General features: G+C 50.0%; 1 protein-coding gene across 12 annotated transcripts in view; it reads right to left on the reverse strand.

Moving 5' to 3' along the window:
• The window catches only part of LOC126983599 (bestrophin-2-like), a 184,831-nt gene that overhangs the window by 11,044 nt on the left and 151,227 nt on the right, over positions 1–22,560 (reverse strand). For 6 of the 12 annotated variants that reach the window (XM_050836477.1, XM_050836451.1, XM_050836441.1 and 3 more), the window contains 5 exons: positions 14,868–14,978; positions 11,855–12,026; positions 9,484–9,613; positions 9,003–9,241; positions 2,001–2,234 (listed from right to left, as the gene is read on the reverse strand). In XM_050836477.1, coding sequence (XP_050692434.1) covers positions 2,001–2,234; positions 9,003–9,241; positions 9,484–9,613; positions 11,855–12,026; positions 14,868–14,956 — 864 coding nt within the window. In that variant the 5' untranslated portion in view covers positions 14,957–14,978. Of the gene's footprint in view, positions 1–2,000; positions 2,235–9,002; positions 9,242–9,483; positions 9,614–11,854; positions 12,027–14,867; positions 14,979–22,560 lie in introns of those variants that run through there. The other 6 variants (XR_007736013.1, XR_007736028.1, XR_007736035.1 and 3 more) reach the window with 1 other exon arrangement.

The following is a 22,560-nucleotide window of genomic DNA, read 5'->3' on the forward strand; positions in this document are numbered from 1 at the left end:
TAATAATAATAATAATAATAATAATAACAACAACAACAACAACAACAACAACAACAACAACAACAACAATAATAATAATAATAATAATAATAATAATAATAATAATAATAATAATTTACAACAATAATAATAATAATAATAATAATAATAATAATAATAATAATAATAATAATGATAAGAAGATAATGGTAATAGTAATAATAATAATGATGATACTACTACTATTACTACAACTACTACTACTACTACTACTACTACTACTACTACTACTACTAATAATAATAATAATAATAATAATAATAATAATAATCCTATTCTAAATCCTAATACTACGAGGTAATAATAACAGAAGAGTTGATGATTGTAAAAAAGAAAAGAAGAAAAATGAGTAACTAGCTTCTTGACGCCATAAATGAAGAACCTATAATCCGTTCCCTGCCCGTACTTATAAAACTATGCTATGGTTCCGCCCAAGGTAGAACGCAAACATAAATAATGAGACTTAAGCGGTAAGTGACCAACCTAACAATAAGAGACATAGTTATGTCGTCGTCTTAGTGTAGTGACACGACTTGCCTGATGGGTGAACCTCCTATAACCCACTTAGCCAGGGGGGTATCTCTTTGGCCGACTGGTAAAGGAGTGGCTCTCCCGTTACGCTGGTCGCGGGTTCGATCCCCGGCGCCGGCAAACCTTTCCTTGTCTGGATTAATTTCTCGTGTGTTTCGTTACACGCAGTGGCCGTGTGGGAGTGTTGTAAAGAGAAAAATTCTGGGTAAGTGGGTTATAGGAGGCTCGCCCATCAGGCAAGTCGTGTCACTACATTAGGGCGATGACATCGCTAACCGCTAACAACAGCGGATGATTTGCAATGTTGTTTGATGAATTTTGCAAAAAACGGCCGAAAGTGTGTGAAATTATATCTCAAAATAAAATAAATAAATATCTAATGAATTTTCGACAAGGATTTGATAGTTTGAAGGTTGATTATTGGAGGTTTGTATTTACCACTATTGTTGTCGTCTGCTAACAACAATCAGCTGGCGCCAGCTTTGAACCAGCGCCATGGCCACCCAAGAGAAGAAGAGGTGTAGAAAGGCGAATTGGACGCCAGATGAAACCCTTCATCTGGCCCAATTATATGGTGCCCATGCCAAAGTGTTACGAAATAGTTTTTCGTCTATTGGCTGCTCCAAACAATCGAGGAGCATCATGGAGCACCATCAGTCAGAGAGTGACCGAGATGTCTGGCATTCCGCGGACAGAAAAGGAATGCCAGAAGAGATAGCAAACCATCCAATCCGAGGCTCGCGCCAAGGTGGCGAAGCAACGACAAGCCATGGGTGGCACAGGTAAGAGTTAATTATATGGCAGTTGTTTTTTGCTTTTTGTTTGGTTATAGGTCGTAGCAAGATTTATTTTGATAGATTAGATGGACGTTTTTACTTTCACCCAACTAAAAAAAAAATTGATGCAGTATGTTTTTTCCGAGTCATTTAGGTAGAGTGATATATTGTAATTTACACTCCATTTCTGTTATAATTAGAATGGAGGCTATTAGATCAGGTTAGGTTGCTTAATAATCCCTGTTCCAAATTCAACCGAGGCAGAGCATAACTTCAATCACTTCATTATCTTAAAAAACATGTAGTACACGATAAATTATGGGTGAGGGGAAACATTGTGTCACATCCTAAATTTGCTCCACATGAACACATTTCAAATGTAATGCATCTCTCCTGGCTTACTAACCTAATGTAACTTCACTTGAACACATGGAAATATCACTTCTTTGGAATGAAACAAACACTAGTGCTATTGCTGTAAACAGTTGTGGTTATACATAGGAATTTAAGTGACGAAATCCGCCATTTTGAAGACTTATGGCGGTGACATTACGTTAAGTCGGTGACTTAGTGTTTATAGGTACGGCTTTTCTGGCAGGAGCCGAGACGTGCACGCACCACCCAGCCCGCGTTCTGCCCGGCCCGGTGACATACCTCGAGGTGGCGGCTAACCAAGGACGCGAACTCAAAGTCGTGGTCGTCTTCTCCAAAGGGGTTGATCAGGGACTCTGCCACTTTCAGCCAGCCGATGTAAAAGAAGAATTGTAGGAGAGAGAATATTGGGACATAGAGGTCGATGATGTTGTTTGGGTATTTCTGTGCAGGGTCGAGGAACTGTTCCCCCAACACCGAGAACAGGAAGAACGTGTACACGGCGATGGTCACCACCTGCAAGAAGAGAACGAGCTCTATTTCGTGAAGGTCACTCTTGCCAGAATGTCCTCTGTTCACAGCATCAGAAACATGGATACTGTCTTCACACAAATCATGCTGATCGATGTCATAAAAAAAATGCTTCATGAAATATAATATGAGGGAGCTGAATTCCCCTCTTGAGTACCCTTTTTATACTTAGTTCACTCGGCCCGGCACACATTTATAGGGAAGCCTTTCATCCCCCCCCCCGTCCCCGCTAGTGTTTCCCTGCCAAGACTGGACATACAGCAGTTCACCAAGGACCATGACTGAAGGGTGCCAAGCCCTGCCTCACTGTTGTTGCGTACATACTGCTTCATCAATGAACCACAGCTGCTTGAAAAAAAAAATGGTAAAATACTATATTCTCTGCATTCTCACATATGAGGAACTCAATTTCAGAAGCAATGTTTCATGTTATCTCTCCTCTCGTTCTTCTTGCTGGGCCAAGACCGAGGTACGGGTGTTTGGAGGCTCACCGTACTGAATGAAACAGTGCAGTTTGTGCATGCGTGTGACGAGGAAATCGAGACCTCGGCTAATAATACAATTATAGGGTAGAGCACAACAAAATGGGGTATCATTGGAGTTACTTTGTGTCAATTCGGCGATTACTCAGAGACTGGACTGAGGCCGTGAATAGTCCGTGAACGCTAACTCAGGCTATGCGGGTATGTGGCACGCTGCCCAGAAGTTCGCGCTAGGTTGTATTTGCTCACAGGGTTGTATCTATAACTCACAAACCTGTGTGTAGGAGACCAAGGGGGCACCCACGAAGCTCGTGATTTGAACATGTCGATGCATCCTGACACGAGTTATTTAGAATAGAAAGGAGGTCTGCATGGAGAATTGGTCGGAGGGACTCTCGGAAATGGCGTCGGAGGCTGGGCGAGGCAACGCACCCCCCAGCGTATGCTCCCTATGATTGACTGCTTGAAAAAAAATACCCAAGGCATGAATTACATAAAAATTAAACTCATTGAATACAGCTTCGTGACTGGGTCTGATTTTTAATACAATTTTTACTTTTTTTTGTTACTTAATATTTGATACCTATGTTTTTCCTGAATAAATTAATAAATAGTACATGTGATCGCTGTATTTGTTTTTCTTTAAATTACACTTTTCCGTACTTGCCAGTCTCTTGAGAAAAGAAAACATAATGCTCTTGTAATAAAAAATCACGATACTTTGCCTTTTCCAATAGTTTTTTGCTGTACCTTCCTAAAAAGTGAGGGGGCAAGGGTTGTCCTTTGTCTCGGCCGAAATCAGCTTGACAGCCTTTGGCAATCTATTCACAGTAAACTCTTACTGTTAATAATTGCTGATTGGTTCATCTATTGGTCATGAAACGAACGTGTCTCATACCATCAAGTGTGCCGTGTCTGTGCACAGGGACCCTATAATTATTGCCTGCGCTGCTTTTGAGCACAAATCGTACGTACGAACACACACCGTGTTGCTTCGATGATCAGGCAAGAAGTTTGTCTGTCTAATTCTCCTGTAGAGTTTGTAATGTTTGTAAAAACATACTTTAAGATTTAGTACTTTTCGTATTGCCGGTAATTTAATTTTCATCTCTTAATTATCATTACTACCTTATCAAGAATAAGAAATAAAAAATGGCAATGATGAGGATACATATTGTTACGAATGTGCTGTATGTGAATGATTGTATGTGTAATGTGATGAAATTGTAGCATGATGCAATGTTTGCTCAGCAAGGTGCAACTCTACTTGTTGGGACAAGAGAGACAGAGGGGAGCCCGGGGCCACCGGCCGCCGGGCAGGAAGTGCTGAGTCGGCTGTTGCAAACTTGCAAGCAAGGGTGGCTAAGGGGCAGTGGAGAAGACGCGTGTCTGGGCTTAGGGAGTGTTGAGCTGCTCCGCTCGCGAGCTGTGTGCATCCGGTGTGCGTGTCTGCCGTGCCCCTGTACTGTGCCTGATTAACTGTTCTGTGCCCTTGAAAGTTGCTGTACTGTGTGAGGAACCTGTCATTAAACTAGAACTTAGTGTTGAACGTGTATCCTTTGTGCCCTGCCTCGTTCCCTCCTCCCCTCGGTGTTCGATGTGGGCCGCTGTGAGTGACTGGTGCCCGTGTGGCTGTTCTGGGGATCACGCCTGCCTGCCCGTGGATGGTGTGTGGTAGGGGTGGTGGCGTAACACTTGGTGTCAAAGGAGTGAGGATATAAGTGAACAGTGAAGTGCGCTGAGTCGTCATGGCGTCCCAAAATGGCCGCCGTGAGGGTGAGGAGGAGGGCAAGGCCGAGGCTGACGTGGGTGAGGTGAAGCCAGGCCAGATGGAATTGTTCGCTGCCATGCTGGCCAGTCTGAGGCAGGAATTGGATCAGAGAACAGAGAGGGCAGAACAGAGGGCAGACGAGAGGGCACGCGAGCAGGCTCAGAGGGCAGAAGAGAGGGCTCGCGAGCAGGCTCAGAGGGCAGAAGAGAGGGCTCGCGAGCAGGCTCAGAGGGCAGAAGAGAGGGCACGCGAGCAGGCTCAGAGGGCAGAAGAGAGGGCACGCGAGCAGGCTCAGAGGGCAGAAGAGAGGGCAGACGAGAGGGCACGCTATCTTGCCGAGGTCCTCCAGAGCAGTCTCTCGTCCCTGAAGGTGGAAACCCAGCAGTACACCGACCAGGGCTGCGACAGCGCGAGGAGTGAACGGCTGGAGGAGGTGCGGACCCCGGAAGGCGAGGTCCGAGGCCTGAGGGAGGCGGAGAGGCAGCTGCGAGAGGTGGCACCGTCGCACGCGGAGGAAGAAGGCTCAGTTCTGGCAGGAAGCGCCGGGGCGGCGGTCCTGCAGGGGCCTATCTGGGGCCCCTGGCAAGGACTCCTGGAGCCTGGTAGCGTCGTGGCGGAACCGGTAGCTGCCGCAGGAGGTTGGGGAGCCCCCGCCTCGTTGCCTCCCTCACCCCCTCCCTCTCCTCCATGCCAGCCGGCTCGCAGGTCACGTAGTCCGCTCTCTCTCCCTTGGCAGCAGCGAGAGGTGGCAACGTGGTGCGGGGAGGAACAAGAAGCGTCACGTGTGCTGGCAGCGGGTGCACGGGTGGCGGACTGGCGGGGCTCCGCGTGGGGCCCCTGGCAAGGGCCCCTGAAGCCTGGTGGCGTCGTGGCGGAGCCGGTGGAGGCTGCAGGAGGCTGGGGAGCCGTTCCCTTGGGTCCAGCTGGTGCTGGAGTCGGACCCATTAACCCTGCCTCGTTGCCTCTCTCACCGCCTCCCTCTCCGCCATGCTGGCCGGCTTGCAGCCCACGTGGTCCGCCCGCTCCCCGCTGCGGCCCCTCGGCCTCCCGGCGCTCAGGGAGACTTAAGCCAGAGGAGCACGACGGGAAGTTGGCATGGGAGGCCCAGTTCAAGATGCCAGCTGCTGCCCAGGGCTGGGGCGAGGATGAGAAGGCGCTGCAGCTGACAACAGCGCTACGGGGCTCAGTGGACGGGCCCGGCCGCTTGGTGGGGAGCGCCGAAAAGACCTTGGTGCGGCCTGATATGCTGCCCGCCACGCGACTCCCAGACGCGCCACAGAGGCTGTGCGGCGTCACGGGGCACTGTGTGCAGCTCAAGGGCCCAGTGGAGGTTCGTATCGGCATAGGCAGCGCTGTGGAGCGCCGGCCGATGGACGTCGCCGATCGAGACGAGCCGTGCGTGCTGGGCCTCGACTACCTGACGCAGGGCGAGGCCTGTGCCGACCTTGGACGGGAGCTGGAGAGGCTGCGCGGACAGGCGCCTTTGCTCCTGAAGGTCGGCTGTGCAGAGGTAGTCGCGGCGGAGCGACTCCACCTTGCCCCGGGGACGGAGGGGTCCTGTGTTGCCAGTCGGACGCGATGCCAGCGGAAGGCGCGGTGGAGTCCACGGAGGGCCTGCAGCTGCCTGATGGTGTGGCAGCCGGACGGAGTCTCGAAGGAGCGGGGGAGGAGTCAGTCACGGTGCTGGTGGCTAACTCCTCCGACGAGGCTCGGAAAGTACCCGCTGGTGCCAAGCTAGGCACCTGTGAAGAGGTGGAACAACTAGAAGAGGCGTCGGGGAGCGCGGAGTCGGCCGCTGTGAAGCCGCTGCCCGACTTCCTGGAGGATTCGGCGCACCGGAGCGCCGCTCACCTGACGGAGGCGCAGACGAAGGTGCGCCACACCCTGGCTCGGTGCGCGGACGCGTTCAGTGGGGGTGGATTGGACCTGCTGGGCTGCACGGGGTTGGTGAAGCACAACATCAGCACGGGAAATGGTGCGCTCACCAGGAGCCCGCCCCGACGTGTCGTGCCGGCTAGGCGGGAGGAACTGCAGCGCGCCGTCAACGAGCTGGCGGCGCAGCGGGTGATGGAGCGGACAGACAGTCCGTGGCCCTCAGCAGTCGTCCTGGATATGAAGAAGGACGGCACGCAGCGCTTCTGTGCGGACTGCCGGGCGCTGAGGGACGAGACTGGCGAGGACTCTCACCCCCTGCCGTGGACCGACGACGCGCTGACGAGGGCCTTGGAGTTCGGGGCATTGACGACGATCAGCGGCCTAGCGGCGGCCGCCCCGCCCTCCCATGACTTCCGGGGCCGGATGGCGAAGGTGAAGATGAAGGCAGCATCGATGAAGGCGAGCCCGGAGGGCCTCCGTGGCTCGTGCGGGGGCTGTGGCAAGAGGGGGCATAGGTGCAGTCTGTGCCTGGGGGAGCGAAGGACGCGTTCCCTTGACCAGCCGAGCCCCGATGCCCACCAGCCTCGCTGCAAGGACTGTGGCCAGTCTGGCCACCGCTCGAGCGCCAGGCCCAGGGACGCGGCGCGGGCGGGAAGCGCGGACGGGCTGGAGAAGGGAGCCGACTTCCAGCCGTCTCCCGCCCTCGGGCCCCGCCTTGAGTAAGCTGCCGCCGCCCGACCAGCGTGTTGCCAGTGGGAGGCTTAGCGGTTGTAGCCACGACGCGTGACAGTGGACACCGGGGGCTGAGGAGTCCTCGGCGCGGCCTGACCCGGGGTAGTGTGTGCTGCTGGAGGGGCCAGTGGAGGCTCGTATAGGCGTAGGCAGCGCTGTGGAGCGCTGGCCGATGGACGTCGCCGATCGAGACGAGCCGTGCTTGCTGGGCCTCGACTACCTGACGTAGGCCAGTAAGGCTCGTGGTGGCCTCGGACGGGAGCTGAAGAGGGTGACCGGAGAGGTGCCCTTTGCTCCCAGGAGGTTTTCGAGCATGGCTGCGTGGGGAGGTAGTCACGGCTGAGCGAGGGCACCTTGCCCCGAGGGTGGAGGCCAGGAGCCGGTGTCGACTGTCCCGAGCGTCATGTGGAGGGCATTGCGTGGAAGAGCCCACTGAGGACTGGCGGCTGGTCGACGGCGTGGCTGACAGGCGGAGCCCCTTGGGGGCGCGAGAAGAGGCTGTGGAGGACGTGGTGGAGGACAGACTGATTTATGTGTATTGCATGTATTTTTCTGTGTTCAATGTTCGGCCGGGAGCTCAGGCTACCGGTGGATTTAGCCACGGGGCGGCCTCCCGACGTGAGCTTGCCCACCGTCACCTCTGGCTTCACAGCGGCACTGCAGGAAAGCCTGGCTGAGGTGCACCGACGCGTACGGGGCAAGCTCAAGGTGGCAGGCCAGGCCATGAAATAAAGGAGACATACGACCGGCGCAAGAGGGATGTGAGCCCCAGCAGCAGCGAAGTGGACGTGTCAGAGGTCGACCACGGGGCGAACGAGAACATGGGCGGTGCGGGCGAAGCGGCAAATGTCAGTGACGACCCTGAGCAAGTACTTGGGGCCGACGACGCGGCTCTGGGTGCCACCGCCTGCCTGCCGCCGCCCGCATCTCCCCAGCGGCGCCCTCGGCGAGAGAGGCGACGGCCGGGATGGTTAAGAGACTTTAGGGATATCCCAGGGGACTGATTAATTTGATTAATTTCATGTGTTTTGTTTGTTGAATGTTGGGGCAGCCGGGTCGACTGCCTTCTGAAGGAGGGGATAGTGTTACGAATGTGCTGTATGTGAATGATTGTATGTGTAATGTGATGAAATTGTAGCATGATGCAATGTTAGCTCAGCATGGTGCAACTCTACTTGTTGGGACAAGAGAGACAGAGGGGAGCCCGGGGCCACCGGCCGCCGGGCAGGAAGTGCTGAGTCGGCTGTTGCGAGCAAGGGTGGCTGAGGGGCAGTGGAGAAGACGCGTGTCTGGGCTTAGGGAGTGTTGAGCTGCTCCGCTCGCGAGCTGTGTGCATCCGGTGTGCGTGTCTGCCGTGCCCCTGTACTGTGCCTGATTAACTGTTCTGTGCCCTTGAAAGTTGCTGTACTGTGTGAGGAACCTGTCATTAAACTAGAACTTAGTGTTGAACGTGTATCCTTTGTGCCCTGCCTCGTTCCCTCCTCCCCTCGGTGTTCGATGTGGGCCGCTGTGAGTGACTGGTGCCCGTGTGGCTGTTCTGGGGATCACGCCTGCCTGCCCGTGGATGGTGTGTGGTAGGGGGGGTGGCGTAACAATATGTAGTACAGAGGACAAGTGGTGGCCGAAAACAGTGACAGACCGGGACAGAAGTGAAATGAGGAAACTCAGGGTGAAGCCGTTCACCGGACGATGTGATAAAAATTAAGGATATGGAAGGTTTACATCGACTTTGAAAACCAGAGAGACAAGTTGAAAACTAATGGATCCCTTTAGAAGAGGCCCATGTCCGGCGAGGCCATAGTACATTCTTTTTCCTACATTTTCTTGCACACTGCTTTATTTCCCGACCCTGCACGTGCTCGGCCCCTGTCACCCCTCGCCAGGGCGCCATACCTGTGTGTAGACCAGCGGGATGTTGTAGTCGTCCCAGCCAAGCAGTTCCCCGCAGCACCCTCGGAGGCGCAGGATCTCGTCAGTCACCGCTTTCTGTGCCAGCGCGTCCTTGATCAGCCCTTCCCTCCTGGCCTGGTCCACGACGCGACAGGCCCACAGAAAAGGAAGGTAGGTCTTGTGCTGCATGCTTTTGCGGTCGAGAAGTTCTAGAATTTCCTTTTCATTTTCCGTTAGAAAACCTTTGTTCAAAAAAACGTATTTAGTGGCAGAAATGAAGCAAGTTTCTTTTATCATAAGCGTAGAAAATTACGCATTTTTCTCTCTGAAAGTAACACTAGTAAAATATCATGAAAATTGCTGGAGAGCTTTTCTGTTTATGAATTTAACTTAAGGCAGAAGCAGAGTGTTCCTGAAAAAAAAAAATCATAAGAAAAAAGAGAAGAGAGAGAGAGAGAGAGAGAGAGAGAGAGAAAACACTCACCTGCCTCAAGCAGTTCCTGGTATCCCGGAAACTTCGCCTTGACGGCAGGCGCTACCATGGTGAAGGTCATCACGATGCCCATGTTGACGTAGCGAGCCACGGTCACGCGGGCCAGCCGTGCCCGCGAACCCTGGGCAGATTGTACCAGAGTGAAACACGGGGAAGGAAGACGTGAAAGAAAGAAAAAAAAGAAAAGAAGAAGAAGAAGAAGAAGAAGAAAAAGCAGCAGCAGCAGCAGCAGAAGAAGAGGAAGAAGAAGAAGAAAAGAATATATATATATATATATATATATATATATATATATATATATATATATATATATATATATAGATAGAGAGAGAGAGAGAGAGAGAGAGAGAGAGAGAGAGAGAGAGAAAAAGAGATAATTTACATAGATTTACATAGAAAATCAGACCACACAGACCCCATGGTCCAGACTAGGTGGTCTGTCCTTAAACCTAAGTGATTTTACATTAATCAGAAGGCTCCTAAACGTTGCATTTCTACTCTAGTTGATATTAAGTTGAAGGAAGTGACGGTCGAGCTTATTTTTGAAGGAGTCAATCGTGTTACACTGGACCACTGACGGTGGAAGCTTATTCCATTCTCGCACTACAACGTTGGTGAAGAAAAATTTGGTGCAGTCTGAATTTACTTGTCTACATTTGAGTTTTACGCCATTGTTCCTCGTGCGCAAAGTGTCATCGATCATAAACAATGTTGATCTGTCTACATTCGTGAAACCATTAAGTATTTTAAAAATTCGATCAGTTTTCCTCGGAGGCGACGTTTCTCAAGAGAGAACATGTTAAGGGTAGAAAGCCTTTCTTCGTAAGATTTGTTGCGCAAGGAAGGGATCATTTTCGTTGCCCGACGCTGAACACCTTCTAATTTAGCAATATCTTTTGCATGGTGGGGAGACCAAAACTGTACCGCATATTCCAAGTGGGGTCTGACTAAGCTATTGTAGATCGGGAGTATTACATCTTTATTCTTGAATAGAAAGTTTCTTTTAATGAAGCTCAAGAGAGAGAGAGAGAGAGAGAGAGAGAGAGAGAGAGAGAGAGATTTACATAGATAGATTTACATAGAAAATCAGACCACACAGACCCCATGGTCCAGACTTGGTGGTCTGTCCTTAAACCTAAGTGATTTTACATTAATCGGAAGACTTCAAAACGTTGCATTTCTACTCTAGTTGATATTAAGTTGAAGGAAGTGACGGTCGAGCTTATTTTTGAAGGAGTCAATCGTGTTACACTGGACCACTGACGGTGGAAGCTTATTCCATTCTCGCACTACAACGTTGGTGAAGAAAAATTTGGTGCAGTCTGAATTTACTTGTCTACATCTGAGTTTTACGCCATTGTTCCTCGTGCGCAAAGTGTCATCGATCATAAACAATGTTGATCTGTCTACATTCGTGAAACCATTAAGTATTTTAAAACATTCGATCAGTTTTCCTCGGAGGCGACGTTTCTCAAGAGAGAACATGTTAAGGGTAGAAAGCCTTTCTTCGTAGGATTTGTTGCGCAAGGAAGGGATCATTTTCGTTGCCCGACGCTGAACACCTTCTAATTTAGCAATATCCTTTGCATGGTGGGGAGACCAAAACTGTACCGCATATTCCAAGTGGGGTCTGACTAAACTGTTGTAGATCGGGAGTATTACATCTTTATTCTTGAATACAAAGTTTCTTTTAATGAAGCCCAACATTCTGTTCGCTTTATTTGCTGCATCGATGCATTGCTGTGAGAATTTGAGGTTTGACGCGATTTTGAGAGAGAGAGAGAGAGAGAGAGAGAGAGAGAGAGAGAGAGAGAGAGAGAGAGAGAGAGAGAGAGATTTGTACTCAGATAAAAAATAGTGCTGCATATGATCATTATGATTTTAATTTTATCTGGGGTTTAGGAATGTTAAATTATTAGACGTGACACAACAAACTGATTGTTTGGTTTTATGATTACATCTTTTCAAGCCTGCTCGCAAACAATCATTTAACCACATCTGGTGCTGGGAAATACTGGCCGGGTAGGCTATACGGCGGCACAATGTCAATGTTCCTTGGAAAGGACACAAAAGTATCAATGGGATGGATTCTCCGTGTTCTTTACCCCTTTTTTGAAAAAATGAGCAAAACCAATCATCAAGCAGTACTTCAGCTTCCTTTATTCTTGTATCAGTGTCGAAGCTGTGGTCCCTGGAACTAGATGGTGGCCAGGGTTAGGGGGTGGGGGACTGCCTAGACCTGGCAACAGACGGTGCTGAGTTAGAAAATGGTTAAGAGAAGCTGATCTGCAGTGACATGTTGCTTCTCTTGACGATAGAGTTGAACTTATCTAGCCGCGCCACTCCTGCCGACAGCACTCACCTCCCCCTGGATGTGCGTGGCCAGCAGGATGGCCGCAGTGTCCGGCCAGGGCATGGACGTGTACATGCCCCACCAGCGGGTTACGATGACGCTCACGTAGAAACCGAGCACGAACGATATGGGAATCAGATTCCTAAAGTGGCTGACATGGATGGACACTTTCTCAAACACTCTGGAAAAGATAAAAATATATATAATCAGATTGTCACACACACAAAAAAAAGATAGTCTCCTTGAGTATATGCTATTTGAAGAATGTAGGTACTGAATACGCCCCAAACAATCTGTCCTTACTCATCCGGCTGTTAAAAAAGATCTTTGACATGCATGGGTGTTCTTCCTGGTAAGCAGCTTGTTACCGGAGCGCTGTAATTATAGTGCATGAGGATGTTTGTATCATGCTCCGTTTAAATAAAGTGGAGAAGTTGCTTTGAACTATTAAAAAAAAAATGTTGTGGCGTAACATCAAACTTTTTTGGCAAACGTACAGGAAACTGTCGATGGTTACATTGTTAAAAAGATACGTTGTTAGCTCGGTCTAATTTCTGCACAACGTGAACATTAAGGATAAATTGCAGTAAAGTTAAAATGTAGTGTAGAGTTCAAACTAGTGATTTTAATTTTAAGTTTGAAGTGTTTGTTCACTTCCTCGTGAAGGACTTTAGATTCTCCCGAGACTCCGTGGGATTCCTGTAAGAACTGCTGGTATATTCCCTGGCCTGTAGTAGTCCGGGACTGCGTGCGTGCTATGAGCGTTCTGTGAACATGGGGGGACAAATAAGGGGCTGCATTCTTGCTGCCAAGGCTATCCAACACTTGTACATACTGTCTTGCTGCCATGGCTTTCCAACACTTGTACATACTGTCTTGCTGCCATGGCTTTCCAACACTTGTACATACTGTCTTGCTGCCATGGCTTTCCAACACTTGTACATACTGTCTTGCTGCCATCTCTTTCCAACACTTGTACATAGTCTTGCTGCCATCTCTTTCCAACACTTGTACATACTGTCTTGCTGCCATCTCTTTCCAACACTTGTACATAGTCTTGCTGCCATCTCTTTCCAACACTTGTACATACTGTCTTGCTGCCATGGCTTTCCAACACTTGTACATACTGTCTTGCTGCCATCTCTTTCCAACACTTGTACATAGTCTTGCTGCCATCTCTTTCCAACACTTGTACATACTGTCTTGCTGCCATCTCTTTCCAACACTTGTACATACTGGATATGCAGTAGCGAGGTATTTCAGTTATTTTGAAGCAACTACTGCCAATACCAGGGTCACCGTCCTTGTTTTTGCCTAGTGGATCCAGGTTATAAAGACGGTTCTCGACGCACTACACGACAGAGCAAAGCAATAAGAACTTTACGACCTGGGTAAGGGCCAAGGTATAGGTGTCTGAAGACTTACTGGATGAAATATTAACGCCTTTTTATGCGTGTGTTGAGGACATCGATATCTTGGAAAATTTCTTATACCTTGGTAGCGTAGTGCAAAACAACGGAGGGTGTCGCGAAGCAGTCTTACGGCGGATTGGCTTGGCCCACGATGTTGCGAATTCGTTCAAAGACAAAGATTCGGATCTTCAAGTCGCTTGTGTTCCCTGTCTTGCTGTTGGGCTGTGAGAAATAGACATTAAATAGGAACTTGGAGGGCCGAATTAACGCCTTGGATAATAAGTGCCCACGCAAAATCATGAGAGATCGCTGGAATAACTTTGTGTCAAATAGGCGATTGTTTCATGAGACTGTATCGAGTCTTATTACCTGCCAACTACGACTGTACGGGCATGTGACACGATATCCAGAAGCTGCCCCTGCTCTCAGGCTTGTTTCTGAAATAGAGAATCCCGAGCGGGGGAGGCCACAAAGTTCAAGGGATGAGCAAATCGATGGATCCTGCTAGTGGGCACTTGGTATAGAAAAGGGGCCTACGTAGGAACATGATCGGAGAGACTCAGGGGATGGCGTTGTGGGGTGGGCGAGGCAACGCACCTAAAGCTGTATGTCTGCGATGATTGATTATTAGAAACCTACACTATTCATGTGTGGGTAAAATGATAAATGACATATATATAGGTATCCTGTTACACACACACACACACACACACAAACACACACTCCGATAGTTCAGTCGGTTAAAGGTCTGCGCTGCCAGGCTTCACGGCCCGGCAGGCGGAGGTTCTAGCCCCGCTCAGGCCGGGATTTTTCAGCTGGCAAAGGAGCGGTTATTGTCCCCCCTTGAGCAAGGGGGATTGGGTGTGTGGTGTGTGAGGTCTCAACAATGCCCAAAGAACATATAATGAGCCTTGCTATTGTCGGGAAGGTACTTGCTGGCAATGACGAGTCCAGCTTGTGGTCGGGCCGTGGGTGAATTACACACACACACACACACACACACACACACACACACACTGAGAGGAATCAGCTGGAGAGGGTATAGTAGAGGGTCTGCGGCCCCATTCTTGGCACCACATACACATCCTATACGGAGGCACCTGATACGCTAAGCCTCCCAAGACTATGCGACCACAATTTCATGGCACTAGAGAGGCTTGGGCGACGGCCGCTTCTCTACCACCCCCTCCACCGCGACCCCCTAACCCCCACGCCCCCAACCACAAAGAGTGATGAGGCACTCCAACCGCTTAACACTCATCAGAGCGTGAGCAGACTGGCATGAGAGCAGTTCCAATCCCACCACGATACATAGGATTAACAAGTCCTCCCAGCATACTTAGCTGGTAGTTTCTTCTTAGCAATACAAGTTACTACTTACTAAACAAAGCCGTCCATACTGGATTATTTTTTCATCTTGTAAATGTTCATATTATGTATGTTTTTATAATTCAAATACATAACTGTCTTTCCCCTAAATACACCGTTTGTTATTATCATTATAATAATAATAATAATCATAATCATCATCATCATTATTATTATTATTATTATTATTATTATTGTACACACACACACACACACACACACACACACAGACGTCCACTCACCTCCTTTCCTCCTCTGTCAGAGCGAAGCGGTACACGAGGGAAATGGCGTAGTACAGCAAGACATAGACAAGCATGTCCTGCCAAACCATCTTGTAGACGCTGCCCTTCCATCTGGTGGGAACAAAGACGTGTGTGTGTGTGTGTGTGTGTGTGTGTGTGTGTGTGTGAAATAGTATTTATTAGAACGAATTAAAGTCAAATTTTCAATTGATCAAAGAAATACTCTTCACTAAATATATAAATAGAATTCTAAGCGAAACATGTGTGCGTATGAAGTGCTCTCCAGAACATTCCTCTTATATAAACTAATATATCTTAACAGCTGTGGTTGAGTGAAATTAGTGTAGATTACTTTTGAAAATCATTAAATAACATTAGGCTAATTATGTGCAATGATCTCCCGACCAACTTTCAATATTTAGAAGACCTTCTGGAGCGTTGAGTGAGTCAACGCTGCCAGACAGAGCTTAAAATAAAATAAGAATAAAGTCTAGTTTGAATGCTTTCCCACGCTGCCTCGGTGGTGCAATGGTTAAGGGCAGAGTTTGCCATCTCGTTATATCGGCATCGAAGCTATAAAGCACTCTCCAGGAGATACTGGCGGGTGATCATGAGTCCAACACGTGATCAGGCCCTGAGTAAACTACACACACACACACACTAGGGCGGCCCCTCTATACTACAGTTAGTTTAACTGAATTTGGTAAAGCAAATTAGATTATATACAGACGAGTACACACACAAAAGAAACACCACATGCAATGAGGAAATGAGAGAACACTTGACAAAGGACTGGAATGAGGCAGATTAAGGGCTTTGAAAGGGAACTTGAGGATCAATATCAGGACAAATGGCAAGGGATGTTTAATAGCAAGTACCAGGACAAATGGCAAGGGGTGTTTAATAGCAAGTACCAGGACAAATGGCAAGGGGTGTTTAATAGCAATTACTAGGACAAATGGCAAGGGGTGTTTAATAGCAAGTACCAGGACAAATGGCAAGGGGTGTTTAATAGCAAGTACCAGGACAAATGGCAAGGGGTGTTTAATAGCAAGTACCAGGACAAATGGCAAGGGGTGTTTAATAGCAATTACTAGGACAAATGGCAAGGGGTGTTTAATAGCAAGTACCAGGACAAATGGCAAGGGGTGTTTAATAGCAAGTACCAGGACAAATGGCAAGGGGTGTTTAATAGCAAGTACCAGGACAAATGGCAAGGGATGTTTAATAGCAATTACTAGGACAAATGGCAAGGGGTGTTTAATAGCAAGTACCAGGACAAATGGCAAGGGGTGTTTAATAGCAAGTACCAGGACAAATGGCAAGGGGTGTTTAATAGCAAGTACCAGGACAAATGGCAAGGGGTGTTTAATAGCAAGTACCAGGACAAATGGCAAGGGGTGTTTAATAGCAAGTACCAGGACAAATGGCAAGGGGTGTTTAATAGGAAATGAAAGTTACAGCGTTACACGAGGAAACGGAAACAAGAGAGGACAAAAAAAAAAAAAAAGGCTTAAATATCGAGAATCAAGATAAAATGAAGATCTATAAAAGAGGTATATATATATATATATATATATATATATATATATATATATATATATATATATATATATATATTTATAAAATTATATATATATATATATATATATATATATATACATACACAGACATATATATATATATATATTTATATCTATATATATATATATATATATATATATATATATATATATATATATATATATATATATATACATACATATATATATATATATATATATCTTTGTGTATTTATATATATATATATATATAAATACACAAAGATATATATATATATATATATATTTCATTGAATGTGATGCTAATTCGGCAACATCTCAAGCTACTGAAGAACGGTCCAGGACCCGAAATCGCGATATAGCTAAACGATGACCAATATCAGAGAAGTAATCAACACTCTTACGAAAGAGAGTAAGACTCTTATAAGACAAAAAGTGAATATGCTCAAGAAAATAATTAATGCCAAATTACCCATCACATTCAGTGAAACATGCATAAAAGAGAATATCCTGCCCATTTATACCCTGAATATATATATATATATATATATATATATATATATATATATATATATATATATATATATATATATATATATATATATATATATATATATATATATATATATATATATATATATATATATATATTGTTACACCACCGGCCCGCACACCACACTCCACAGCACGAGCAGGCGGTGTGTCTCAACCCCAGACCAACACGCATGGGCAGTGAACACCCCAGAACAGCAAGACACACCACGCCGTCACTCCCCAGGGCCGCCAACACACCACGAGCGGACAAGGCAGGGCAAAGAGGCTCACAGTGCAGTTTTCTACTTTACTGAACAGCTCCAACACCGTACAAACACTGGTTTACAAGGCACAGTAACTTCCAGTACACAGAGGGGGGCAGAAAAAGCACAGAGCTCCCCAAAAGCGGGCAGGGCACACACTAGCGGGCAGCGCACGTCTCTCCTGCATGGCAGCACGGCTCTCTCTCCCTGCCCCGCGGCCAGTGTTGCCAAATCAAAATTTATAAATCCGCTAGGATGGCCTAAAAAATCCGCCAGATGATAGGTGAAGCTATAAAAATTTGCCGCCAGATTGGTCTTGAAAATCCGCCAGTTACTCTTGTCAATTCTAAGATTTTTTCCGCTAGATTAACTGCAATTCCGCCAGATCTAGCGGAAAATCCGCTAAATTGGCATCACTGCCCGGGGCTCCGCCGGCTGCTCCCGGCCGTGCTACCGCGATGCACCCCACGCCGCCGGCCATCACGAGCCCTCCGCGCCCCAAACTAGCACCCCACACACAAAGACAACACAAATACACATGCAAATATACCCCCTGGCATAACATTATCCCCCCCTTAGAAAAGCAGTCGACGCGACTGCCCCAACATTCAATACACAAAAAGAATACACGAACTACAAATAAATCAGTCCTCCACCACATCCTCCACAGTCTCCTCTCGCGCCTGTCAGCCACGCCGTCGACCAGCCGCCACTCCTCAGTGGGCTCTTCCACGCCATCCACTCCACGCAACGCTCGGGACAGTCGACACCGGCTCCTGGCCTCCACCCTCGGGGCAAGGTGCCCTCGCCCGGCTGTGACTACCTCTCCACGCAGCCAGGCTCGAAAACCTGGAAGCAAAGGTCACCTCTCCGGTCACCCTCTCCAGCTCCCGTCCGAGGCCACCACAAGCCTTACTGGCCTGCGTCAGGTAGTCGAGGCCCAGCAAGCACGGGTCGTCTCGATCGGCGACGTTCACCGGCTGGCGCTCCACAGCGCTGCCCACGCCGATACGAGCCTCCACTGGCCCCTCGAGCAGTACACACAACCCCGTGTCAGGCCGCGCCGAGGACTCCTCAGCCCCGGTGTCCACTGTCACGCGTCGTGGCGACATCCGCTGATCTTCCCACTGGCAACGCGCTGGTCTGGCGGTGGCAGCTTACACAAGGCGGGGCTCGGGGGCAGGAGGCGGCTGGAAGTCGACCCCCTTCTCCAGCCCGTCCACGTTTCCCGCCCGCGCCGCGTTCCTGGGCCTGGGGCAGGCGCTCGAACGGTGGCCAGACTAGCCACAATCCTTGCAGCGCGGCTGGAGGGCGTCGGGGCTCAGCCGGTCGAGGGAACGCGTCCTCCGCTCCCCCGGGCACCGACTGCGCCTGTGCCCCTTCTCGCCATAGCCCCCGCACGAGCCATGGAGACCCTCCGGGCTCGCCTTCCTCGACGCTGCCTTCATCTTCACCTTCGCCATCCGGCCCCGGAGGTCATGGCAGGGCGAGGGGGCCGCCTCTAGGCTGCTGGTCGTCGTCTTCAGGAAGGCCTCGAATCCCAAGGCCATCGCCAGCGCGTCGAGCGTGTCCTCGGTTAGAGTTAGAGTCCTCACCAGTTTCGTCCCTCAGCGCCCGGCAGTCCACACAGAAGCGCTGCGTGCCGTCCTTCTCCTCATCCCGGATTACCGCTGAGGGCCAGGGACTGTCTGTCCGCTCATTCACCCCCTGCACCGCACGCTCGTTGACGGTGCGCTGTATTTCCTCCCGCCTGGCTGGTGCGATTCGTCGGGGCGGGCTCTTGGCGGGCGCACTATTTCCTGTGCTGATGTTCTTCACCAACCCCGTGCGGTCCAGGTCCAAGTCATCCCTGCTGAGCACATCCGCGCACCGAGCCAGGGTGTGGCACATCTCCGTCTGCGCCTCCGTCAGGTGAACGGCGCTCCGGTGCGCCAAATCCTCCAGGAAGTCGGGCAGCGGCCTCACAGCGGCCGACTCCGCGCTCCCCGACGCCTCCTCTCGTTGCTCCACCTCCTTACAGGTGCCCAGCTTGGCACCAGCGGGTACTCTCCGAGCCTCGTCGGAGCAGTTAGCCACCGGCACCGTGACTCACTCCTCCCCCGCTCCTTCGAGACTCTGTCGCGCTGCCACACCATCAGCCAGCTGCAGGCCCTCCGTGGACTCCACCGTGCCTTCCACTGGCATCGCGCCCGACCGGCAGCACACGACCCTGGCCTCCGTCCCCGGGGCAAGGGGCAGTCGCTCCACCGCGACTACCTCTGCACAGCCAACCTGTGGGAGCAAAGGCGCTTGTCCGCGCAGCCTCTCCAGCTCCCGTTCACAGTCGGCACAGGCCTCGCCCTGCGTCAGGTAGTCGAGGCCCAGCAGGCACGGCTCGTCTCGATCGGCGACGTCCACCGGCCGGCGCTCCACAGCGCTGCCCACGCCGATAGGAACCTCCGCTGGGCCCTTGGACTGCACGCAGTGCCCCGTGACGCCACACAGCCTCTGTGGCGCGTCCTGGAGTCGTGTGGCGGCCAGCATGTTAGACCGCCCCAAGGTCCTCTCGGCGCTCCCCGCCAAGCGGCATGGCTCGTCCACTGAGCCCCATAGCGCTGTTGCCAACTGCAGCGCCTTCTCAGCCTCGCCCCAGCCCTGGGCAGCAGTTAGCATCTCACACTGGGCCTCCCATGCCAGCTTCCCGTCGTGCTCCGCTGGCTTAAGCCTCCCTGAGCGCCGGGAGACTGAGGGGCCGCAGAGGGGAGAGGGCGGACCACGTGGGCTGCAAGCCGGCCGGCATGGCGGAGAGAGGCGGTGAGAGAGGCAACGAGGTGGGGTTAATGGGTCCGATTCCAGCACCAGCTGGACCCAAGGGAGCGGCTCCGACGGCCCCCCAGCCTCCTGCAGCCTCTACCGACTCCGCCATGACGCCACCAGGCTTTAGGGGCCCTTACCAGGGGCCCCACGTGGAGCCCCGCCAGTCCGCCACCCCGGCGCCCGTCGCCAACACACGTGACGCCTCTTGTTCCTCCGCGTACGACGTTGCCACCCCTCGCCGCTGCCATGGGGAAGAGAGCGGACCACGTGGCCTGCGAGCCGGCTGGCATGGAGAAGAGGGAGGGGGTGAGGGAGGCCACCAGGAGGGGCGAATGGGTCCGACTTCAGCACCGGCTGGACCCATGGGAGCGGCTCCGTTGGCTCCCCAACCCCCTGCGGCAGCTACTGGTTCCACCACGACGCTACCAGGCTCCAGGGGTCCTTCCCAGGGGCTCCAGATAAGCCCCAGCTGGACCGCCGCCCCGGCGCTTCCCGCCAGAACTGAGCCCCGTTCCTTCGCGTGCGGCTGCTGCCTCTCCGCCTCCACTTCCTCCCTCAGGCCCTGAACCTCGCCTTCCAGGGTCTGCTGCACCTCCTCCAGCCGTTCGCTCCTCACGCTGTCGCAGGCCCGGTCCGTGCACGGCTGCGTTTCCACTTTCAGAAACGAGAAACTGCACTGGATAACCTCGGCAGGATGGCGGGCCTGCTCGCGTGCCCTCTCGTCTCCCTTCTGATCCAATTCCTGCCTCATACCGGCCAGCATGGCAGCGATCAAGTCCATCTCGCTCGGTGTAAACTCGCCCGCACCAGCCTCGGCCTTGCCCGCCTCCTGACCCTCACGGCGGCCATCCTGAAGCCGAATTTTGGCTCACGAATGTGCGCGAATATGCAAGTCATCCTGTGTCGCGAACAAGTTCGGCATCTTTCTTGCCTGTTCTTGGCCGTTCGGGGACATGTCTGCGTCCACCACACGACTTTTGACAGTTGGTCACGACCGCCAGGAAAGTTTCATGTTGCATGAAAAATTCGCGGCCGTTCGCCGAATGTGCACGAATGCAAAATGGAAGCCGAATTGTCGCCGACATTTCGCCGACATGTCGCAGACAATTCGGCGTCCGATTCGCGGTGTTCGGCGAATTGTCGCCGAATTTTGACCGTTGAAATTTAAATTTTATTGGCAAATTTGTCGCCGACATGTTGCCGACTATTCGGGGACATGTCCCCGAATATTCGGCGAATTAATCACGACACGGCAAACGGGTCGCGGTGGGAGGTGTACACGGGGGTCTGTCTATCTATCTATCTATCTATTTATGTATTATCTTTCTATCTATCTATCTATCTATTTATGTATTATCTTTCTATCTATCTATCTATCTATCTATCTCTATCTGTGTCTATCTATATATCTATATCTATCTATCTATCTATCTATATATCTATCTATCTATCTATCTATCTATCTATCTATCTATCTATCTCTCTATATATATATATATATATATATATATATATATATATATATATATATATATATATATATACGGAATAAAATGATACTGTAATAATAAACAGTAAACAAGAAAATATGAAAAACAAGAAGAATCATGAATATATAAAATAGGTATGGAACAAACATTTTCATTTATTCCATAACTAATTCACTATTTATTACTTTATTTATAAATTAATACCATTATTCTGCCATAATTTAACCTTTGTTTCATTTTCAGTTATTTAGATTTATTTCTTCTTTCAGTTACTGGTTTGTTTACTGATATTACGTAAACATTCATTCATTCTAAAATATCTGTAGGAGCAAAACAAAAAAAAAGTCACACTTATACATTTTATTACACATACTATCATACATATTACCACACATATTACCACACATGGTATTTACTCGCCCACAATTCTGTCCTGCCAGACCACTGCTCGATCCCCGGGTGTTGTAGTAGTCCATGAGGTAGGCGCGGATTCCCGTGCTTTTATATGCCACATGGGCATCAGATGATCAGCTGTCAGAAATCTTGGCACTGTCGGAGAATTGTCCCCGACATGTCGCCGACACTTCGGGGACATGCGAAGACAATTCGGAGACTTGTCGCCAGTTATTCCGCGACAAAAAAATGCGACATGGACGCCGAATAGTCGGCGACATGTCTCCGAACTGTCCCCGAATTGTCTTGAGCATTCGCCGACATGTCGCCGACATGTCGCCGAATGGTCACGAACTGTAAGAATCTTGGTCATGTCGGCGAACCGGTCGCCGAATTTTTTCACGAACTGATTCGGCGTCAAGTTCGTGGCCAAAATTCGGCAGTGTATTTGGGGCTTGAGACGCCATGACGACACGGCGAGCCTCACTGTTCACTGTTCACTAATCCTCACTCTATGACACCAAATGTTACACCACCGGCCCCCACATCACACTCCACAGCACGAGCAGGCGGTGTGTCTCAACCCCAGACCAACACGCATGGGCAGTGAACACCCCAGAACAGCAAGACACACCACGCCGTCACTCCCCAGGGC

The sequence above is a fragment of the Eriocheir sinensis genome, chromosome 5 (genome assembly GCF_024679095.1).
Source record: "Eriocheir sinensis breed Jianghai 21 chromosome 5, ASM2467909v1, whole genome shotgun sequence".
Taxonomy (NCBI): domain Eukaryota; kingdom Metazoa; phylum Arthropoda; class Malacostraca; order Decapoda; family Varunidae; genus Eriocheir; species Eriocheir sinensis.